Source organism: Microcaecilia unicolor, chromosome 5 (assembly GCF_901765095.1).
Source record: "Microcaecilia unicolor chromosome 5, aMicUni1.1, whole genome shotgun sequence".
Taxonomy (NCBI): Eukaryota; Metazoa; Chordata; class Amphibia; order Gymnophiona; family Siphonopidae; genus Microcaecilia; species Microcaecilia unicolor.
The window spans coordinates 253475033-253498590 of record NC_044035.1 but is presented as its reverse complement, the minus strand read 5'-3'; the positions used below and the strand labels follow the sequence as shown (position 1 = coordinate 253498590).

At 43.2% G+C, this 23558-nt stretch overlaps 1 protein-coding gene across 1 annotated transcript in view; it reads left to right on the top strand.

Moving 5' to 3' along the window:
• The window catches only part of NR1I2 (nuclear receptor subfamily 1 group I member 2), a 70651-nt gene that overhangs the window by 21037 nt on the left and 26056 nt on the right, over positions 1-23558 (top strand). Inside the window, 2 exon segments of the mRNA XM_030203996.1 lie at positions 13429-13669; positions 19939-20069. Of these exon segments, the coding sequence (XP_030059856.1) occupies positions 13503-13669; positions 19939-20069 (298 nt within the window). The 5' untranslated portion in view covers positions 13429-13502.

Genomic DNA, 23558 nt, shown 5'->3' with positions numbered 1-23558 from the left:
CCTTACACCATTTAGATACATGTCCCTCCTTTCCACATGAGTAGCAAATCAGCTTGCCCTTGGGTGGAGTTTTCCCATAGCTCCGCCTTCCTCTGTTCTTTGCCAAGAAATTTGTTTCATTTCTCTCTGACTTGCTTTGAGAACACATCTCCTCAGAATCATTTATTATGCATTCCTGCCTTAGTTTTGATGTTGTCTGTTCAAAAGATTGCCCTTCAATGGCCTCATTTACAGACCTAAAAACATCAAACTTCTTTGATAGTGAGGTAAAAAGAAATGCTCTTTTCAATGCATCACACATGGGAATTCCAGAAAGTTCTAACTTTTGAAATGAAGACATAAGATGCATAATGTGATCATTACATTTACTTTTATCCCTTAATTTGGTTTCATTCAACTCTGCCAGCCAAATTGGTTGCTGCTTTGCATATGTAGTTGCATACATAGTTCTCAGTTTATATAAAATGTCCTTTGGTGTATCTTTTCCCTCCACTAATATGGCTTGTTTCTCTGAGAGAGCTTCCAAAAGCATGCACTTCACATAATAGTTTGCATTGTCCCATTCAGCCATATTTTCAGCTGTTCTGTCTTGGTCTAAGCATATATTTAATCCTTTTGCTCGAAGGAGACATATGAATCTTAGTTCCCACTGCCGATAATTAAACTCAGTTAATTTAGGCACCTTGAGAGAATAGAAAAATGGTGAATTTCCTCCCTCAGCCATTTTCTTAGCCTTCTGTCTGCTGTGTGGGGGGAGAGAGAGACAGACTGAATCTTTCCTTTAAAACTTAAGAGAAAAATGTGGCTTTTTTTTTCTGCCTGGTAATATTTCTCTTCTTTTTCAATTCCTGGCCCTGGGCCCATAACCCTTTTGTTGGATTATTTGTAGTAAATAATTAGCAGATTTAGTACACACAGCTTCAGCTTTAGAAATGTTAATTTCTTTCTTCATCTCTCTCTCATTCACCCCTGAATAATTCACTGCTGAGTCACTTTAAAGTTGAAGTAACAAAACATCTGTTTACTCACAGTTTGTAGTTAGATTATAATCAGACAGGCTTATATATACATATTACTATACATTTGTATTATCAGCTCTTTCCATGTGCTTAGATGGTAATGGATGCTCACACCACCATAGATCCTCTCAGATTAGGAGAGATCATGAGCTCCATGTGCTCCATGTGCTGTGTCTGCTGCATCTAACCCCCACAGGAAGTTGCATAGCAGTGTGACCTCTCTAAGTAATTCACATCAGAGGTCACAGAGTAATCACAGAGAAATAATAGGTGACAGGCAATGCATGTAAAATACAATTACATTCCAACAGTTTGAAGGTGTCGGGGACAGTTGCAGTGGAGAGAGAGAGGTTGAGGATATGACAGATGGGGGGGGGGGGGTGACAGTAGGAGAAATGGTGTTTAGTAAGTTGGTGGGGATGGGATCAGAAGAACAGGTGGTGCATTTCGAGGAGGAAAGAAGGTGGGCGGTTTCCTCTTCGGTGATATCAGGAAAAGAGGAGGCGGCGGCATGGGTTGGTTGGTTGAGGGAGAGGGTTGAAGGGTGAAGAGGAGGAGGTGGCTTGGTAGTGAACTCAAGGTTGATCTTCTGCACCTCGTTGCGGAAGTAGTCAGCCAGTGATTGAGGAGAGAGTGAGGGGGGGTGGGAGCGGAGGGCACTTTGAGGAGGGAGTTAAGGGTGGCGAGGAGACGACGAGGGTTAGAGCCGAGTTAGTCAATTGGGTATAGTAGTCCTGTTTGGCAAGGAATAGGGAGGACTGGAATGAGGATAGCATGAATTTGTAATGAATGAAGTCGGTATGGGTGCGAGATTTCCTCCAGAGGCGTTCAGCAGATCCGGCGCAGGAGTGAAGGTAACTGATGCAAGGGGTCAGCCAGGGCTGGGGATTAGTACGCCTTGTGGGACGGGAGATGGATGGTGCAAGGGTGTCTAGAGCAGAGGAGAGAGTGGCATTGTAAACAGAAACAGCCTTGTCGACAGACTCGGGGGACATGATGAAAGGGAGATTAGAGATACTAGAGGATAAGGTGGGAGGGTCAACAGCCTGGAGATTCCTGAAAGTAGTGGTGAGTGTTGGGCGGGGCTGAGGGGGAGGGTGATGAAGTGTGAAGGTGATCAGGTGATGATCAGAGAGCGGAAGAGCTGAGGCGCAGAAATTGGAGGGTGAGCAGGTAGAGGAGAGGACGAGGTCGAGACAATGGCCAGTTTGGTGAGTAGGGGTGGTGGAGCTCAGCCGGAGGTTGAAGGAGGATGTCAGAGTGAGGAACTGAGAAGCGTAAGAGTTGGATGGGTCGTCAGTGTGTATGTTAAAGTCTCCAAGAATGAGGGACGGAGATGAAGGTTCAAGAAAAACGGAGAGCCAGGCATCAAAGTCGGTAAGGAAGGAAGAGAGGGACTTATCAGGGGGTCGGTAAATGACTGCAACTCTGAGTGGCAGCGGGTAGAATAGACGGATGGAGTGAACCTCAAAGGATGAGAAGCAGTGAGACTGCGGTAGGAGGGGTTGAAAACTACAGGAGGGCGAAAGTAGAAACCCGACGCCTCCTCCGCGGCCAACTGGGTGGGGAGTATGGGAGAAAAGATAACCTCCATGGCAAAGTGCCGCGACTGAGGCAGAGTCGTCGGGGGTGAGCCAGGTTTCAGTTAGGGCGAGCAGTTGAAAGGAATGGGAGATGAAGAGATCATGGGTGGAGGAAAGTTTATTGCATACCTAGCGGGCATTCCACAGGGCACACGAGAAGAGGGGGGAGGAGGGGAATAGAGATGAGATTGGAGACATTCCAGAATCATTTGCAGGGATAGGATGAGGATAGGTGTGGGGGACCTGGATTGGGATTGATGTCTCCCGCTGATAGCAGGAGGAGCAAGAGAGTGCGGAGGAGGGTGGGGGAGGTAGGGCGACAAAGACGGGATGCGCTTAGGAGGAATGGGGATAGGTTAATGGCAGGAAGGAAGTGTTGAAGGTTGAGAGCTAGGAAGGAGGGGGGCAGGTGAGGTGGTGAGGGACGGGGGTGGGTAGGGTATTGCAGTAGTGAGCAGGACGGGAGAGAACATGGATGGGCAGTGAGTTCCTGCGGTAGACAGTGGTGGGGGGAGGAGGAAAAGATTGGGAAGGGACTGGGCAAGGAAGAGAATGTGTATAGGGGCCATAAGTAAGACTGGAACAACAGGCAACAACTTGGAAGAGATGGGCTGGCGGGTAAGCAGGCAGGCAGGTTGATGGGCTGGGGGGCAGGCAGGTTGATGAGCTAGGAGGCAGGCAGGTAGATGGGCTGGGAGGCAGGCAGGTTGATGGGTGAGCTGGCAGGCAGGTAAGTTGAAGGGCTGGCAGGTAGGTAATTATGCAGGCTTGAAGGCAGGCAGGTAGTTGTGCAGGCTTGAGGGCAGGCTGGCAGGTAGTTGATGTGCTGACAGGCAGGCAGGCAGGTTGATGGGTGAGCTGGCAGGCAGGCAAGTTGAAGGGCTGGCAGGTAGGTAGTTGTGCAGGCTTGAAGGCAGGCAGGTGGTTGTGCAGGCTTGAAGGCAGGCAGGCAGGCAGGTAGTTGATCTGCTGACAAGCAGGCAAGTTGATGGGCTGACAAGCAGGCAGGTTGGTTGATGGGCTAGCAGGCAGGTAGGCTGGGGCTGCAGCGATGTGACTAGAACAAGCTGGAACAGAACAGAAGGATTGGTTGATGGGCTAGCAGGCAGGTTGGTTGATGGGCTAGCAGGCAGGCAGGCTGGGGCTGAAGCGATGTGACTGGAACAAGCTGGAACAGAACAGACGGATTGGAACAAGCTGGAACAGAACAGACGGAGCAGCAGGAGGGAACAGCTGGAGCAGACGGTCCGGAACAAGCTGGATCAGGCGGACTTGAGCAAGCTGGAGTAGATGGACTGATACAAGCTGGAGCAGAGGAGAGCTAAGCAGCAGGACTGGAACAAGCTGGAATAATCAGCCTCTACGACAGCTTCAGATGTTATGGCCAGTTCTATTAGAGCAGCAAGAAGGTCCCTCGAGTAGCCTAGTGGCAACCCTTTCTGATCCACCTGATAGCCCCAACCTGACTTCAGAGGCCTTGGTTCATGGATTTAGCTCACATACTAGTGGGTGCTCTTTTAGCCTTCCCCAGGGGTTAAGGTCTCCAGTAGGGGCCAATGGTCTTCTGGCTTAGCCCTTGAGAGGCAGTGCCATCAGTAAGTACTGATTATCGCTTCCATGGAGGCTCAAGTACCCTTTTCTCCAGAATTTGTTTTATTATTACATCAAACTTACTTGCTTAAAGGGGCCCATCCTGTGGATGTCCCTCTGACTCCCCCTCAGCCCCTTCCCTTTGACTCTGCAGCTGAGAGTGTGAGTGGAAATCATGACAGAGATGTACCCAAAGTCTCCCTCTTCCCCCTCCTTGTTCTGAATAGGGGCCTTTCTGCCACTTCTATTCAGACTGAATCTTGAAATATTGGAAGAGCTTCCTCAGGATGAGGCTGATGATCGCTCAGTGGTCAGGATGCTCCATAAGGAGAACTACTGACTTCTGCTACTAAGGCTCTTGAAGTCCATAACCTTTCTTGCCATGCTTCTCAATCTTCAGTGTCTGCTCATCCAGTGATGGTAAGAAGAAGCGTCCTAAATCCTTTCTAGATTATAAGGCTATGAAAGAGCTTATCACAGCTCAATGGTCCAATCCAGACACTAGTTTGAAGGTGGCCTGCGCCATGGCCTGCTAATATCCTATCTCTCCTGAAGAACTGGCAAAGTTGCAGCTCCCTAAGATGGATGCCCTGGTAGCAGCTGTCACTAAAAAGACCAAACTTCTGGTGGAGGGTGGCGTCACTCTCAAGAAAAAACACAGGATTTTGGAAGCCTCTCTGAAGTTCTCCTTTGAGGTGGTTTTGATGTCCCTTTAGGCCATGGTCTGTAGTTCCTTTGCGGTTAGGGCATATCTTAGCTGGGTTCAGCAGGCTGCAGATTCACTGGCTGATTCTGATACAGCAGCTTTTTTTTCATTTTCCTTCTATGAAGATGAGTCTGGCATATTTGGCAGATTCCCTTTACGTTTTCCTTTGGACACCTGCTAAGCAGATGGCCTTGGCAGTGATGGTCAGAAGGCTGTTATGGCTCTGTCACTGTACTGCAGATGCTGCTTTTTTTTTTTTCCAAAATTTTTATTGAACATTTTCAAATTGTATCACAGGTGTAAAAAACAAAAAAAAACCAGCAAACAAACCAAGAGAACAAGCTGGCTATTAACACAATATTATCTAAAAGGCAGAGTGCATCACCATAAACCATCACAAATTAGGGCCCCTTTTACCAAGCTGCAGCAAAAGGGGGCCTGTGCTGGCATTGGCACATATTTTTGACACGTGCTGAGGCCCCCTTTTACCACAGCAGGCAAAAAGGTAGGTCTTTCTTTTTTTAAAGAAATGGATATTCAGCAAATGAAGCACTTGCCATGTGGCCATTTCAGGGGGAGCCCTTACCACTAGCTCCTGCGCTAACCCCGCAGTAACTGGGCAGCACATGGCACTGTCTGATTACCGCCGGGTACACACTGACGCTACAAATATATATTTTTGTAGCATCAGTGTGTACCCGGTGGTAAATATATTTTTGTAGCTCCAGATATGATGGCTTGCTGGGGTGAGAAGTACTGCTGGGCTGCTGCAGTAGCCAGGCGATACTTCCTTTTTAGCGAGTGGTGAGCCCACGTTGAGCTTACTGCCTCTTTGTAAAAGGGGCACTGAAAGATATAAAGATGTAAAATAAGCAGGGAATGTAAAGCAATAAGATTATGGACAATTAGAGCAAAAAGAGTCAAAAGGTGCCAAAGTGAGCATCGTAGAACGGATATTTCTTAATTATACATAGTTCCACCATTTGGTGAAATTTAGGGAAGAATTATCTTTCCATTTACAAATTATTAAATGGGAAGCAATAGAAAGTAAAATATTGAAGAGTTTGTGAGAAGGTTCTGGTAGAAGGATATCTAGAGGAAGATGAAATCCACTAGACCACCAGCATGGCTTGAGGTATGTGCCGGGAGGGCACCCTGTGACTTGGGGGAGGAAAGGCAAAACTTAGATCGTCATGCATTCCCCTGGGGGAGCAGAGAGGAGGTCTGGAATATGTGGGAGAGAGGGAGGGGGAGGTACTTAAAAAAAAAACCCCCAAAACTTATGTTTCCCCTTCCTCACGCAGCTGGATTCCTGTGTAGTTAAAATAAGTAAACATATGAGTGGCTGCATCCACATTGTCTTTCTTTATTGTTGGTGGAATTTTTATTTAATCTCACTAATATTTATATATCCCACATTAAATGTGAATTAGGTTGAAACCTGGGAGCATTTAAAAATTTTTTTCCCCTTTGCATTTAAAATTTTTTTTCCCCTTTGCCTACATCAAAAGAAAAAAAGATGGAATGTTGAAACTTGCTCCTTTTGCTTTGTGGAATGCAGTGGTATATTATAAAAATGCACTTGCCTTTTTTTATTACTACTATTTCATAGAGAAGGTATTGAATAATGAGGGAAGGGTTTCCTTCATGCAGAAATGTCCAGAGTCAGTCTAAATGTGCCAGCATTGTCCAGTTCAGCACACTATTAGCAGCCAAGTTCATACAAGGATAATTATGTTCAGTGGAAAATAAATCTGTTGGCTCAGGCTGCTTGCTATGTGAATATTCAATCACTGTTTCATTATTGCTACCAAGTATTACATATTAAGGGCATTTGTTTTAAATTTATCCAGTCCTTACATGCACATAGCTTTTTTTGCTTTTTAAACCCAAAGGGTTCCTATGATAGCATTGTTCTTATTTGAATTAGTTTTTCTGTACAAGTTTTGCTTGATTTGCCTTTATTTGAAATACATTTTTTAAAAACGTATCTTGTCAACAAGGGGCAGGGCTAGATGGGGCAGTGGCCCCACCAAACTGGTCTGCACAGGGCCCTGCCTCTACTGCATGCAAATCTATCTCATGAATATTCATTGCAGATATACTGAAAACCTGACTGACTGGGGTGCCTCCAGGACCGTTTGGGACCCAGTTCTCTAACATCTCTACATGGAAAAGTGGGTGTGCTCTTTCCTGTGCCAGCTGCTTTTGCTCATGTGTGATTTTTCTGATATTTCTGCATGTAAAATAGACCTTGCACATGGAAAGTCTTATGAAATTGCCCCTGTGAGCACAGCAGTGGCTCTTATGTCAGGTTATGTCTGATACCATGATCTGAAACTTCCAGATGTTTCACTAGCACTTTTCTGAAGTGTATGTGATGGCACTGCTTTCAAACATCCAAATGTAAGATTTGGGCTGTCTGCTGAGGATGGCATCCTTTTTGGCCAAGACAAGTCCATAAACCACTACTAAATGGGAAAAATCCACAATTCCAGAAATAACATGTATAGAATGTTTGTACGTTTGGGAAGCTTGCCAGGTGCCCTTGGCCTGGATTGGCCGCTGTCGTGGACAGGTTGCTGGGCTCGATTGACCCTTGGTCTTTTCCCAGTGTGGCATTACTTATGTACTAATGATTGAGGATTTTTGGTTCGTGGCTCTGAGCAAGACCCTGCTATGGGTGTGAATGTAACTGTGCTGAAAAGTGATACTGCATTTTTCCTGATGAAGAGGGAATGCATGTAGTCCACCTAACTCCCCATCGTCATATTTAGATTAATATAATGCTCAACAGAAAGAATTAGGAATAGGGTGGGATACAGATACTGGGTGTTAGTTGACATATAGGATATATCCTTGAAGAAGTTGGTTACAATTGTTTAAATTTTTATTTGACTTGTTTTATTGTATTGATGACTTGCAAAATACTTTCTGTTGTAACTCATCAAGAACATACATGTGCACAGATGAAAAATTACATTCAACTAAATCAAATATTTACACCAAAATAACTGATCAGGCTATCCCCGATTCTGTAAAAGTTAGCAAAAATTGTGCATACAAATTAAGGCATGCTCCCAATTTGCGCACACAATTTAATTGAATAACAAGCCAATTATTTGCTTTTTAACAATTATTGGAACTAACGCTTGTAAAGTTAGGCACATTTCAAAAAGGGAGCGCAGATATGGGAAGGTCATAGGCAGGTTGAGGTGGAACAGGGCCATAGCTTCGAGTTTCATACATAATTACAGAATTATGGTGGTGCTCCGCGTGTAAATTTAGGAGTGGGAATTTGCAGTATGTTTTCATTGGTTCGAATGGCCACGCCTAAATTTAAATGTGACTTTCCATTTGTGCATGTGTTCTATAAACCATGCGAACTTTAGGCATGGAATATAGAATGCTGCTTAAGGGGGGGGGGGGGGTTCGGCGTCAATTCTTTTAGGTGCTAATTATAGAATTTACCCCTATATGTGTCAGTGGATGTTATTTGCCTTCATGTACATCCTTTCCCATTGTAGTCTGGCACTGGCTTTGCAATATATTGGTTAGGAACCTAGAAATCCAGGACCAAGGTAAGATGTATTGATAAGATGCAGTTGGGTTGGTAATACAGAATCTTCCCACTAAAACTGGAGGATTTACTGCAGTGGTATTCGGCCTCTAAGCACATAAATATGTGAATGCAACAGAGTTAAAATCCACAACTAGGAATTGCTACAAAGGATTTCATGCTTGACAATAACTCTTAAAGTAGAAATGATCTAAACACCTATATAGTTGTCTGGTTGATCTTCTGCGATGGGGAAAGAAAGCGCAAATGTAAATTCTAAGTGATCGCTTTATGCAAGATGTACTTGGGTTTTTAATGTAGATGTTTGTGATTAAGGTGACTGATTTTAATGCATCTTTGTCATCTAGTTGACTGGACTTGAGGGATTGTACTTTCTATCTATATTTAGGTGTTCCTTTTCTGTTTTATTTTGGTTTTATTGTTAATTTTACATATTGTAAACATTTTGATTTGAGTACAAGAGAAGCAGTGTAGTAAATATGATAAATGGTACTATAAAGCGAAGATACTTACCTGTAGCAGGTATTCTCAGAGGACAGCAGGCTACATGTGGGTTGATGTCTGCATCGGCCTAGGAAACGGCAATTTTTTCAAGTAAAAAATATATAAAAGTTTTGCCAGAGTCTTCTGGCGCGCGTACTGCACATGCGCGGACGACTTCCCACCCATGCCCCTTTAATTTAATCAAAAAGCATAGAACAAAGTAATAACTCCAAAGGGGAGGTGGGCGGGTTTGTGAGAACAATCAGCCTGCTGTCCTCAGAGAATACCTGCTACAGGTAAGTATCTTCGCTTTCTCGGAGGACAAGCAGGATGCTTGTTCTCGCATGTGGGGTATCCCTAGCAACCAGGCTCACCCAAAACAATGAACATGGGTCAATTGGGCCTCACAACGGTGAGCACATAACATAGATTGACCTGAAACAATAAACAACTAACTGAGAGTGCAGCCTGGAACAGAATAAAACTGGGTCTAGGGGGGTGGAGTTGGATTCTAAACCCCAAACAGATTCTGCAACACTGACTGCCCAAACCGACTGTCGCGTCGGGTATCCTGCTGCAGGTAGTAGTGAGATGTGAATGTGTGGACTGATGACCATGTTGCAGCCTTGCAAATCTATTAATGGAGGCTGACTTTAAGTGAGCCACTGATGCAGCAATGGCTCTAACATTATGAGCCGTGACATGACCCGCTAGAGTCAGCCCAGCTTGGGCATAAGTGAAGGAAATGCAATCTGCTAGTCAATTAGAGATAGTGCATTTTCTGATGGCGACTCCCCTCCTGTTGGGATCGAAAGAAGCAAACAATTGGGCGGACTGTCTGAAGGGCTTCGTCCGCTCCACGTAAAAGGCCAGTGCTCTCTTGCAGTCCAGGGTATGCAAACTGCTTTCGCCAGGGTTGGTATGATGACGGGGAAAGAATGTTGGCAAGACAATTGACTGGTTCAGATGGAACGCCAACACCACCTTCGGCAGGAACTTAGGGTGCGTGCGGAGGACTACTCTCTTGTGATGAAACTTAGTATAAGGTGCATGCACTACTAAGGCCTGAAGTTCACCGATCCTACGAGCTGAACAGCCACCAAGAAAATGACCTTCCAGGTCAAGTACTTCAGATGGCAGGAATTCAGTGGCTCAAAAGGAGATTTCATCAGCTGGGTGAGAACGACATTGAGATCCCATGACACTGGTGGAGGTTTTCCTGGGGGCTTTGACAAAAGCAAACCTCTCATGAAGCGAACAACTAAAGGCTGTCCAGAGATATAGGCTTACCCTCTACACGCCGATGATAAGCACTAATTGCACTGAGGTGAACCCTTATGGAGTTGGTCTTGAGTCCGGACTCTGACAAGTGTAGAAGGTATTCAAGCAGGGTCTGTGTAGGACAAGATAGAGTATCTAGGACCTTGCTGTCACCAGATGGCAAACCTCCTCCATTTGAAAGAGTAACACCTCTTCGTGGAATCTTTCCTGGAAGCTAGCACGACTCAGGAGACACCCTCTGAAAGACCCAAGCAGGCGAATTCTAAGCTCTCAACATCCAGGCCATGAGAGCCAGAGAGGGTCATCAGGTGGTGGAGGGTGGAGCTGGTGGGCGGCCCAGGGGGATGGGTTTTCTGTCAGGGGGATGAGCTTGTGGTGGATGGGCCTATGCTTTCGGTTTCTGCTGAAAATGCACAAGCATTTTCGACTGAAACCTGAACCCGGTTCAGTTTTGGTGCTAAAACCAATTCAGTCAGCCCCTATTGTTTTTATATGGATTTTTAGCCCTTAGCTCTTATTTATCTAAGCAGACCTGAACTACAAGCCGCTTCATGCACAGGGGCAATCCTGTGCCCAGCCTATCTGTGACATCCTGGAACTATTTGCTAACCTCAAAGGAGAACAGTACCAGAAACAAACAAACAAATCTACTATAATAAAACTCACCCTCAACGTTCTTAAGACAACGTTCTGAAGTCACTCAGTCACTCACTGAAGGGTTCATGGATTCATGGTGGTGAAGCCAGAACACTGACTATGTCTCTCTGCCTCGCCCTCGCATGACGGACCAATCAGAAAAAACACACTCAACATTCTGAAACACAAAGGACCATCACAACACCGTTCCCAGGCAACACTAGGCAACGTAAGACGGACCAATCAGAGGAAACTACGTGACAATAAGGGAGGAGCATTCCCCAGCAGAATGGCTCATTATCTGTGCAGCACGGAGAGCACAGAACCACCGCTGGAACGAGAGAAGAATATTCCTGCTGTGGGTATGTGCAAAAATAGACCGGGGGGGGGGGGGGGGGGGGGGATTTTTTAAATGCCTAATGCCAGTACTGAAGGGTGCCAGAGGGCCTATAGCACAGACTATATTTGGGATCGCTTGACATGGAGTCAGAGGAACCGGAAAACAACGTGCCCGTCACCATCTGGGACGTGGACGAACAGGACAAGCTGCGGCCCAGCTGGAAGGATTACCCGCGACCCAGCCAGCAGCAAACAGCGACCAAGGAAGGGGGAGGAGTAGGGAAACACGCGGAGCGTGTTTCCCTACTCCTTCCCTGCCCAGGAATTGCTGGAGACTGGCTGCCAAACTAACAAAACAACCGCACACCGACGCACCACCTCCATCATTCGAAAGGCATCCACTCTTTCTTCAACAGAAATGCAAACTAATAATACAAAACAAACAAAGAATACATGGTTTCTCAGGCGGCTGCAGGTAACTCCCCACCCCCTTCCTCTTCCCCTTTTGCCAAAGTGGCCAAGGACGTGCCCAACCATCCCCAGCCTCAGGCAAGCTGTCTCCCACCTCGGGGATTCCCCGAGCACCCGGAAAAAGACGGCGCTGATTCCTGCAACGCATAAATGTTCCAGCATTCCCCTGCAGCCGGCCTGAAATGGACCAAACATATCGGATCACCCCCCGACGGCCCGAGACCGTGCTCTTCTCCCTTCCGCCAACTTAAAACAACCATCCCCGTCCTCAGGCAAGCCATCACCCACCTCCAGGATGCCCAGAACCCCAGCCCAATGGAAAAAGATGGCGCTGCTTCCAACAGCACATTTCTCTTCCAGCATTCCCCTACAGCAGCCCTGAAACGGCCAAAAAATACCGACAAAGAACGTGCTCCTCTACCTTCCGCCCATCTAAAACAACACTGCTGCCTCAGCACAACACAAAAAAAAAACCATGGAAAAAAAAACCAACACTCAACAAATGCTGACCCCCCTACAACCACATTTACATTTCACCAACAGAAAGACCCCCCTCCACAAACCTCCTTGACAGACAAAACCACACACACACAATACAACAGAAACACACCCTCAAAGCCACACACCAATCCAACCCACTTTGCCAGCACAGCACATCCCCCAACCCCCAAGCAAAAAACAAAATAAAACAAAAAAAAGACACACATCAACAACCTGCACACACACCGCACCCTCACACACTCACACACAAAATAACTCCGTGACACATACACACACACACAAAAAGAACCACATGCTAGCGCCCGTTTCATTGGTTTCGGAAACGGGCCTTTTTTACTAGTAAATAAATAAAACCATGTTTTATTCTTTAAAAAAAAAACAAAACAACAAATATAACAAAACAGATCAGGACATATAAAAACATCAAAATGTGTTAAAACCCACAGGGTTTTACCCATTGGCGCTCTTTTTCAGATTTTACTGGAACAGCCAGGCAAGACTCAAAGGTGCCAAAAGAAGAGACACATCAGAGGCCAGTGTGGCTTCCAGCTCCTCTCCACTCAAGTGGCATCACATCCATCTAAAGGCTGCAGCACCCTTACAACTGTTTTTTTTTTTTTTTTTTAATTTCTGTTACTTGATGACTAGCCTCACCAGTGTGTTGGAGTTTCACAAAAAACCTAATACTCCACTCCACCCAATATCAAGGCTGCACTGGTGTGAACAGTTGGTCCATAAACTGAAAAAAACATAAATACATTATATCATTGAGAATGATTAGGGTTATCATTATGAATCACTGAAACATAAAAATAGAAATAACGTAAAAAAAATTGTAGTCTGTTTCTTTCTAGTTCTTTATGGTTTCTTTTTGGTGCTGTTCTTTTTTGATAGTACATGGCACTGGCCTCCCCTTTGTTCCTAATTTTTTGTTAACCTTAAAATGCACATCTGATGGTGTTTTTTCAGGGATGAGATGTATCTTTACATACCTGTGATATTGAAACTAGCTTTGCTTATTACAATATCTACTACTACTTATTTCTATAGCGCTACTAGACGTACGCAGCACTGTACACTTGAACATGAAGAGACAGTCCCTCATTCAGTTTTTCATGTTTTGTCATGTGGATTTATTTTCTATTGCAAACAGTTAATTTTATGTGTCGAAGGACATTTGTGATTACCACAAAAATATAATTTACATGTTAACTCTCCCCCTTCCTTTTTGCCTTACAGCTTTGACAGGGAGAACTAGTGAGCAGAAAACTAGAAGTGAACTGTGCTGGACTGTGGAGGACCAGGGCTGAATCATGTTGAAAGTCACAGACGCTCCTTTATCGGAAGAAGAGGAGGCGGCCTTCGACACTGGCATAGACGAGGATGATGGAGTGCCCAAAATTTGCCATGTGTGTGGTGACAGGGCTACAGGATATCATTTCAATGCCATGACATGTGAAGGGTGTAAGGGCTTCTTCAGGTACATGCTACATCGTTTCCATCTGTTATCCATTAAAGGGGTAGTTTTTAAAAGCTGTTTTAGGCTGAAATGGCTTCTTTTTAAAATTGCCTGGATCTATGCCCACACAAACATAAGTTTTTACTCAAACTGAGTGGAGACGTTCCTTAAGAGTGGAGCTGGGGAATGGTTGACTTTTACATGCATACCATTGAAAATTTGTGAATATTAAATCGTAAGTATAAATGTGTGCGTTTACTTTCTGTGGGGTAATTTTCAAAGGAAAAGTATGCATACATTTTCCTTTGAAAATTGGTTATTTATGCAGGGCTTTTTTTGAGGGGGTACTTGGGGGTACTGAGTACTGGCACCTTTTCTATTATCTGGTAAAATTAACCCAAGGTCCTCAAGTTTTAATGAAAGAGCTCAGGCTCTACATACCAATTCTGCCTTGTTATCGATTCTGTGACTGGTTGCAGGGGGCCTGGCTATTGTGGGGTGGGTCCCTCAGTGATCACCCCACCCTTGTGGGGTGGGTCCATCAGTGATCACCCCACCCCTGAAGGATGGCCTGGCATTTGAATACCGGCACCTTTTTTTGCTAGATAAAACATACTGGATTTATGTAACTTATAAAAAGGTGACAGAGACAGGATAATTGTCTGGTAGTGCACTGGAAAGTTAATGTTTGTCAAATCCTTTTGTGTTTTGTTTTTTTTAGTGTCCGATTGTTTTCACTTTGAAAGGCCTGCTGCTTGTATACTTCTGAATTTCTGTTCTATGTGCCTGAACGTAAATAATGTTGATTCAGTGATCTGGGGTTTCTGCCAGGCTTTTCTTTGTAATGTGTTTATTTTGATGTAGTGTCTATGTAGCAGCCCTGCTCACCTTCTGTAGTCAATAATATATTGCATCGGAGGAGAAGCATGAACAGGGTCTTGTATGCTGGATTTTGGGGGGGGGGGCGGAATATTAATGTCTCCAAATGAGTTAGTTTTGTACATACCATGACAGTAAGGAACCTCAATCCTAAGCCAGAGTATATATTTTTTCCATGTCCTATGAAATATACTGGCATGGTTTTGCAGGGCGATGGCATGCAGGGTTTTGTGCCAGTTTCTTTCCAAGTTGGTTAGAAGTTTTGCTCCATGTTTTCTGGTTGTTGGAAAGCCAGCGGGAAAAGGGGGGGGGGGGGGGGAGAATATTTCTTTCAGCAATTTTTGTTTCTTATAAACCACTTCCCCAGAAAGTGCTGCTAGCTGGAACATTCAGAGGTACTATCTGGATAGTACCTTTGAATAACCTTACAGATTCTGGGTGGGTCCGAGCCCAAAGTGGGTGTGCCCCAGCCCACCCATGGGTATATGACTACCTCAATAATGAATATGTATGAGAGAGATCATGCAAATCTGTCTCTATAGTCACTGTAAATATCCTGAAAACCAGGCTGGCTTAGGGGTACTTCAGGAGCGACCTGGAGGAATGCTGCTGTTGAGGAAGGAGTCCTAGCATAGAATCTGTGTGACAGTGAGAGTAGTAGGTTTCTTCATAAAAGCATTTTGGAAAGGAGGCAAGCTCCTGCCTATAGAATCCTTAGGGAAGAGAAGGACTCTATCCTTAAATGGAGAGTTCTACAAAATGGCTACAGGGCTCTGGCTGTGATTCTGAAAAGTGAAGACGAGTAAACTGACTCATCCAGTTAGCCTATTCAGGTACCATTATTGTATTACACATTTAAGAGGGTAGAAGCTATGCTGAAAAGCTACTTAAAAGAAGAGGAGTCTTGCCTGTAGAACTTCAGCATCAGCAGAGAAATAGCATTTCCAAGTAAAAGGGTAACTGAAAAGGGTTAAGAGTTTCCTCACTCAGGAAGAGTCAATGCTAGGGACATGAATTTGTTTGAAACAACATGGAAAATGTCAACATAAAATTTGTGTTTATCAGTGGTGTGCACTCTTTTGGAAAGAGCTATCATGCTTCCATAAATAGGTGCACAAAGAGAAAGTGTGCGCTTCTGTAACAAAAAAAATGCCAGAAGAACCCCAAATAAAATGAACATTCCCATAAATGACACTGGAAACAACATGAAACAAAAATGTTCTAGCTTACACATCCCTAGTCAGCACCATAGCTTAAGAGAATCTTACTAACCAAGAGCTGTTGATGTGAAAATGGAGAGTACAGATTTTTTTACCTCCAAAAATGCACTGTATGTTGAATTTTTATTTAACTTTTTTACTAATTAAGCATATACATAAAATGTTCTGAGAACTTGCAATGCAGTTTACAGAAACAAAAGAAACAGAGAAAAATGTAGGCAGATAAGAGAGCAAGATTATCCGAAAGCAGACCATGAATTGTGACCAGTCCATATTTTGATGAAGGAAGAACATGATGGGGAAAAAAACAGCCAAAGGAAAATAAGCAGGCATCTGGAAACTAAATCTACAAGTTTATTCCTTACAATATTCCCAACTCATCCACTCAAAGCCAAGAACCCTTCAAAAATGAGAAAAATCATAGATACTTTTAGGTACAAGAAAGATTTCAAATGAGTTGGGTCGGCTTGGGTGGCACAGGCTACATACAGTGGTGGAAATAAGTATTTGATCCCTTGCTGATTTTGTAAGTTTGCCCACTGACAAAGACATGAGCAGCCCATAATTGAAGGGTAGGTTATTGGTAACAGTGAGAGATAGCACATCACAAATTAAATCCGGAAAATCACATTGTGGAAAGTATATGAATTTATTTGCATTCTGCAGAGGGAAATAAGTATTTGATCCCCCACCAACCAGTAAGAGATCTGGCCCCTACAGACCAGGTAGATGCTCCAAATCAACTCGTTACCTGCATGACAGACAGCTGTCGGCAATGGTCACCTGTATGAAAGACACCTGTCCACAGACTCAGTGAATCAGTCAGACTCTAACCTCTACAAAATGGCCAAGAGCAAGGAGCTGTCTAAGGATGTCAGGGACAAGATCATACACCTGCACAAGGCTGGAATGGGCTACAAAACCATCAGTAAGACGCTGGGCGAGAAGGAGACAACTGTTGGTGCCATAGTAAGAAAATGGAAGAAGTACAAAATGACTGTCAATCGACAAAGATCTGGGGCTCCACGCAAAATCTCACCTCGTGGGGTATCCTTGATCATGAGGAAGGTTAGAAATCAGCCTACAACTACAAGGGGGGAACTTGTCAATGATCTCAAGGCAGCTGGGACCACTGTCACCACGAAAACCATTGGTAACACATTACGACATAACGGATTGCAATCCTGCAGTGCCCGCAAGGTCCCCCTGCTCCGGAAGGCACATGTGACGGCCCGTCTGAAGTTTGCCAGTGAACACCTGGATGATGCCGAGAGTGATTGGGAGAAGGTGCTGTGGTCAGATGAGACAAAAATTGAGCTCTTTGGCATGAACTCAACTCGCCGTGTTTGGAGGAAGAGAAATGCTGCCTATGACCCAAAGAACACCGTCCCCACTGTCAAGCATGGAGGTGGAAATGTTATGTTTTGGGGGTGTTTCTCTGCTAAGGGCACAGGACTACTTCACCGCATCAATGGGAGAATGGATGGGGCCATGTACCGTACAATTCTGAGTGACAACCTCCTTCCCTCCGCCAGGGCCTTAAAAATGGGTCGTGGCTGGGTCTTCCAGCACGACAATGACCCAAAACATACAGCCAAGGCAACAAAGGAGTGGCTCAGGAAGAAGCACATTAGGGTCATGGAGTGGCCTAGCCAGTCACCAGACCTTAATCCCATTGAAACTTATGGAGGGAGCTGAAGCTGCGAGTTGCCAAGCGACAGCCCAGAACTCTTAATGATTTAGAGATGATCTGCAAAGAGGAGTGGACCAAAATTCCTCCTGACATGTGTGCAAACCTCATCATCAACTACAGAAGACGTCTGACCGCTGTGCTTGCCAACAAGGGTTTTGCCACCAAGTATTAGGTCTGTTTGCCAGAGGGATTAAATACTTATTTCCCTCTGCAGAATGCAAATAAATTCATATACTTTCCACAATGTGATTTTCCGGATTTAATTTGTGATGTGCTATCTCTCACTGTTACCAATAACCTACCCTTCAATTATGGGCTGCTCATGTCTTTGTCAGTGGGCAAACTTACAAAATCAGCAAGGGATCAAATACTTATTTCCACCACTGTAGAAGAATAGCTATATTTTCTGTTCCCAAAACTTAGGGGTCCTTTTATTAAGGCGTGCTGAAAAGTGGCCTGCGCTGGTGTAGGTGCGTGTTTTGGACATGCGCAGGCCAATTCTTCAGTGCGCCTGGATAAAAGGCTTTTTTGTGGCAGAAATAGACATGCGGCAAAATTAAAACCAGTGCGCATCCATTTTTGGCCTGAGACCTTACCACTACCCATTGTCTTAGCGATAAGGTCTCACATGCTAACCGGGTGGTAAGCGGCCAGCGCATGTAAACTGTCGATTACCGTCGGGTAAGCGCCACGCGGTAGAAAATATTTTCTACCTTGTGTTTTGGGCGTGCGTCAAAAATAGAATTACCACCTGAGGCATGCAGTAGCCGGGGGCGGTAGCTTAGGCGCCTACATACCTTAGTAAAAGGGCCCTTAGTCCTTATTCTTGAAATAAGACTTTGAGGATCTAAGTTTTTAACTTCTGTAGAGGACGCCACCATGATGATTTTTGTGGAAATATACTATACTGGGAGAACAACAGAAAACTAGTTTAAACTATCCAAAATAAAACAGTATCATGACCCTTTTTTTATACACACTCTCCAGCATACTAGTCAGGTATATAATAGATGTTAGTCATGGATATCACTATATCAGGTGCAATATTCCAAACCTCGTGTACCTACCTAGCAAATAACTCCTTGGACAAAAAGATTCTTGAAGAAAGTTGACAATCCTTTGTAGTTAGCTTTCATAGGTTTTTATAGACATTCCAGTTTATCTTTGTGGGCAGCTCCACTGGCCTGAACTGTAGCTACTTGCTCTCCAAATTGAGCTAATTAATCTTCCAAAGTGGAAAACCTTTTCTCCTCTCAAGAGACTGTGACCAAGTTTAAGGAACGAAGAAACATAATTGAGTAATAGTGCTGGTAAGTAAAGATTTGGACCTTGCTGCTATAATGTCACTGAGGGTTGCTTTCTGAGGCTTAATATTTATTTAAAATATTTATTACTCGCATCTATCTGTTCTTCTAGGCAAGGTACAATGATACGTATATACAAACAAAACAGAATGTTATAAAATACAGATCTTTCCATCATCATTATAATAGACAACCTACTAAAGTATGCTGTGTTGAATGCTTGTGAGAAAAGATTTGTTTTTAATCACTTTTTAAAGAATAGTAAGATATTAGAGAGAATAGCATCTATTGTTTAATCTTAAGACCTGAGACCTTCCTACAGGGAACAATGCAGGGTTCAGGATATTCACGTGCCCCAGAGTTGATTCCATATAGACCTGGATACACTGAAGGTTACACTCTTGGGAGTGTTTGACTGCCCTGTTGTAACATCCCTAAAGCCACCCCACCTGAATCCTTGAAAATTGCAGTGGTATGTTGACTTGGGGTGTCCCCCAGCACCCCTACTGCCAGTTAGAATTCACCACTCAGGCTTGATAGTTTGAGTGCCAGTTAGCTCTGGAGCTCTCATGCTTCCAGGCTAGGGTGTTCTACCACTAGAGGGCAACAAGACATCTGGCCCTAACAAGTCTCCTTTCTCCTGCTCCCTCTACTTAACATTTCATTGTGAGGATATCACCACTGACATGTGATCCATCAGATTTTGAATTTCAGGCTTTCCCCTCGAGTCATGGAGCCAGCTGGCCCTTCCTTTTCCATACCATCCCAGCATAAAGATCATGGGACAGTTTTGAAAAAGAAAAATAACTTTAAAATATGACAACTTCTCAGCAGCCATCTTAACCCCCCCCCCACCTTCCCACATATATGCTAAATTGTTACCATCAAAAGTTAATTTTCAATAAAGACATCTATTGGAACATCCTCCAGAAGTGCTGTGAAGTGAAGCTTCCTTCCTGCTGGAGGATGAACAGCCCCTATGCCTCACTTCTTACGGAGGGAACAGTGGGTGGAGGGGTATTACATACACTATAAACACTTGATCCTGTGGTGATTTGCATTGCTTTTGCTTGAAGAGAATCAGTCGGACAGAACAGGATTGGAAAGTATTCAGAATTGTTCCATTCTGAAACATGCACCCTTTGTGTAGACTATGTTCAGGTATCCATGTGTGTGTTTTTTTTCCTCCTTCAGACGTGCCATAAAACGGAGTCTACAGTTGAGTTGCCCCTTCCAGAGCTCCTGTGAGATTACCAAAAATAACAGGCGGCAATGTCAGGCGTGCCGCCTGAAAAAGTGCCTCAATATCGGCATGCGGAAAGAAAGTAAGTAATGGCCGTAGGAGTCGGGGATGCTCCAGCAGAGTCTATCAGATCCAAGGCTACTGGGATGTGGATATGTTAAAGTTTAGTGGCTGGAAATACAATATGGTTTTATTCATTGTTGAGCATTGTAACATTTTATTGGTTGTACAGGTGAGGAACTAAGCAAGTTAGCTAGAGACTGGCATGTCAAAGGACATTGACTCTTCTAATGAGGGAAAGTTAAAATGAGGCCTGTGCTATACTGTGGAGTTGGGACCATAGTGTATTTTCCCTGAGCAGCTGAACCCATTATCTCAGTGCTCACCTGCAACCATGCAAATAAAAAGTTCCACCTAAAATTAATGAAGTCTAGGTAATCCAGGACACGTACATCCACTGAACGAGGTGGATCTCTCCAACAATATCCAGCAGGATTTTCTTGATCCTTTCCCTCCAACAAGTATGAAAATTGTGTGTGAATAGGACAACAACCACAAATGCTGATCTCATGAACTGCCTTTTCTTCCTCTGGAAAGTAGGATAAAAATGGGTAGAATACTGGGTAAGAAGAAGAACCTCTGCAAAAATGCACAAGTGATCCAGAGAATGAAAAGCAGATGAGTCATCTGATGTAAATTTTATTGAAGAGAGACTCAACTTGGTCAAGTTCTGGCTTTGCCTTCATCAGGGGTCACAAAATTCCTTCAACAGATCCAGAACGGTTCAGTACAAATGCATGAAGATGCTGTTGCCTTTTATTGTTATGTCTTTCGTACTGAACTGTCTAAGGCAACAAAGAACTATGAGCCTACCATGAGGGGCTCTCATTTGATGTCCAGATACAAATCACAGTCTTTCAAACAATTGTACTTATTTGAAGCCCAACAAAAGGTCAAAGATAGTACGTAGTAGAACTCTCCAACTGCTGACTCTACAGAGCTCCATTTCAAAATCATCAGGATCCGGGCAACAGCTGAGATCAGACTGCAAAAAGAGTCAAAGACCTTTCAAAAATGGCGATAGAGTATAATTGTTTGAAAGACTGAATTTTTCATCAAATACTTTTGCCGATACATATTTAGTATTGGAGTCATTTTGTTTTGTTGGGTACACCAATTGTATTTGAGTAGTGAATGTATACACTTTTCATTCAATTATTTTTTATTGTACTCATTGCATTGTCACAGGCGATTTGGTTTACTCAGGATGTATCTGGGCATCAAATGAGATCCCCTCATGGTAGGCTTATAGTCTTTGTTGCCTTAGAAGCCTTAGATGTGGGAGTGTCATGGCTTAGATAACTACCATTATCTTTATGCATACCTATCTATAATTATTATTATTTATGACATTTTTACCCCCATTAGCCCAAAAGTGACTCAGGTTCAATGTGGCTTACATAGCAAACAATTAAATTGAATGATACATATTAATACATACACAGATTAAAAGTACAATAAATAATGCTAAACATTGGTTTGTAAAACAAATATAACATATATGGTGAATTAACCTGCATGCAACTGTTCTTAAGTGTAGATGGATAGAGAAGAAGATTAAATCATAATTAAGTTTGTAAAAGAAGTGAAGATGATAAATATGGGTACATTAGGGCTAGATAGGATTAGGGAGGAAAGAAGAAGTGAAATTAATGTATGAATGGATAATGTTCAAATAGATTCTTAGATTTCTGAAAGGCTAAATTGAAAGAAATTTATTTATTTGGTTCACTTATATCCCACATGTTCCCAGCTAGTGCGGGCTCAATGTGGCTAACCAAGTTAATACATCAAAACATAATACAGCAGATATAATAATTATAGAAAATTAACAAATACAGTAATGAAAGCAGCTAAATAGGAGAATATGGATGGGAAAACAGGAACAACAAAGGGAAGCAGACAGAAGGCAAAAAAACGGAAATTCAGTCAAAACGGAAATAGGGGATTAAAAAGTAATGAGGTCTTTAGGATAAGCTTTACTAAACAAATAAGTCTTTAGTAATGTTTTAAATGTTGGGTGATCCGATGTCTCTTTCAGTAGTCTCGGCAAAGCATTCCAGGAGAGCGGGCTGATGAACGGAAAGGAAGAAGCGTAGATTGTCTTGTACTTTAGATTCCTGCAGGAAGGATAGTGCAGAAGGAGCTAAGTACGAGATGACACCGATGAATTTCTGGGAGGTAAATCTATCAAATCGCACATGTAAACTGGTGCTTCTCCGTAAATGATCTTATGTGTTAAGGCGCAGATTTTGAATTCAATACGGTCTTTGATGGGTAGCTACTGAAGACACTCACGGAGAGGCTGCGCACTATCAAAGCGAGTTTTTCCAAAGTTTTCAGTAGGTTTCTGAAGGTCAGATAATCATCTGTGTATTTAATTGTTTTTGGTAGAGAATTCCAAATTTTAGTACCTTGATATGAGAAACTGGCATTTACAAATAGAGAAATGCAGAATGAGGGATTCTCTGGATGATGATACAGCATTATGTGGGGGTAATTCAATGCGATTGTTCATATATGATGGAGCAGGACCATATAGAATTTGGTGAATAAAAACACAGAACTTGAAAGATATTCTCTCTCTTATTGGTAACCAGTGTAGGTTGTATAGAAGAGGAGTTGCTTTGACAAAAGCAGGGTGATCTACATATGAGGCGTGCAGCGGTATTTTCAGCAGTTTGTAATTTTTTTTGATAAGACCGCCTTTAATTCCTGCATAAATGGAGTTGCAGTAGTCGAATTTTGTTAGTACTAGGGATTGAACCAACGTACACAAGACTGATTTAGTGAAAAAAAGGTCTTAATCTCTTTAGTTTCCAAAGTGAATTAGACACTTGAGACCAACCTAGAAACTTGAGTTTCAAGGGTAAGGAATTGATAATTGTGATTCCTAATATTTTCATTGATGAGTCAAGGGGATAAGTGATGTTCTCTAAAGTAAAATGTTAAAGATTTATAGGGTGGTGAGGGTTAGTTACTATTAGTTTTTTCAGTATTGAGTTTTAATTTAAAATTAGATGCCCAAGTTTCCCATTAATTTGATGTCTAATTTGACCGAGTTCGTTATTTCATATAATTCTTAGAGAATGGGATATAAATGGTGACATCTTTGACATAATGAATGATGAAAGACCATTATTTCTAGTAGACTATCTAAAGGGATCATCATGATATTGAGCAGGATGGGGGACAGAGGAGAACCTTGAAGTACTCCATAATCAGGAGACCATGTTGAAGAATAGATTGTTTGACTTGATATGATCTGTACTTTAGAAAGCTAGAGAACCATTTCAGGACAGCTCCACAGATTCCATAATGGGTTGAGGATATTTAGAAAAATATTATGGTCAACAGTGTCAAAGGCACTAAACATATCAAACTGAAGTATTAATATTTTGTTGCCAATACAATGTATGTATATGTGTGTGTGTGTGTGTATATATATATATATATATATATATATATATAAATTTTTCCATATCGTGTTACATCCCTCCTGTTGTCACAT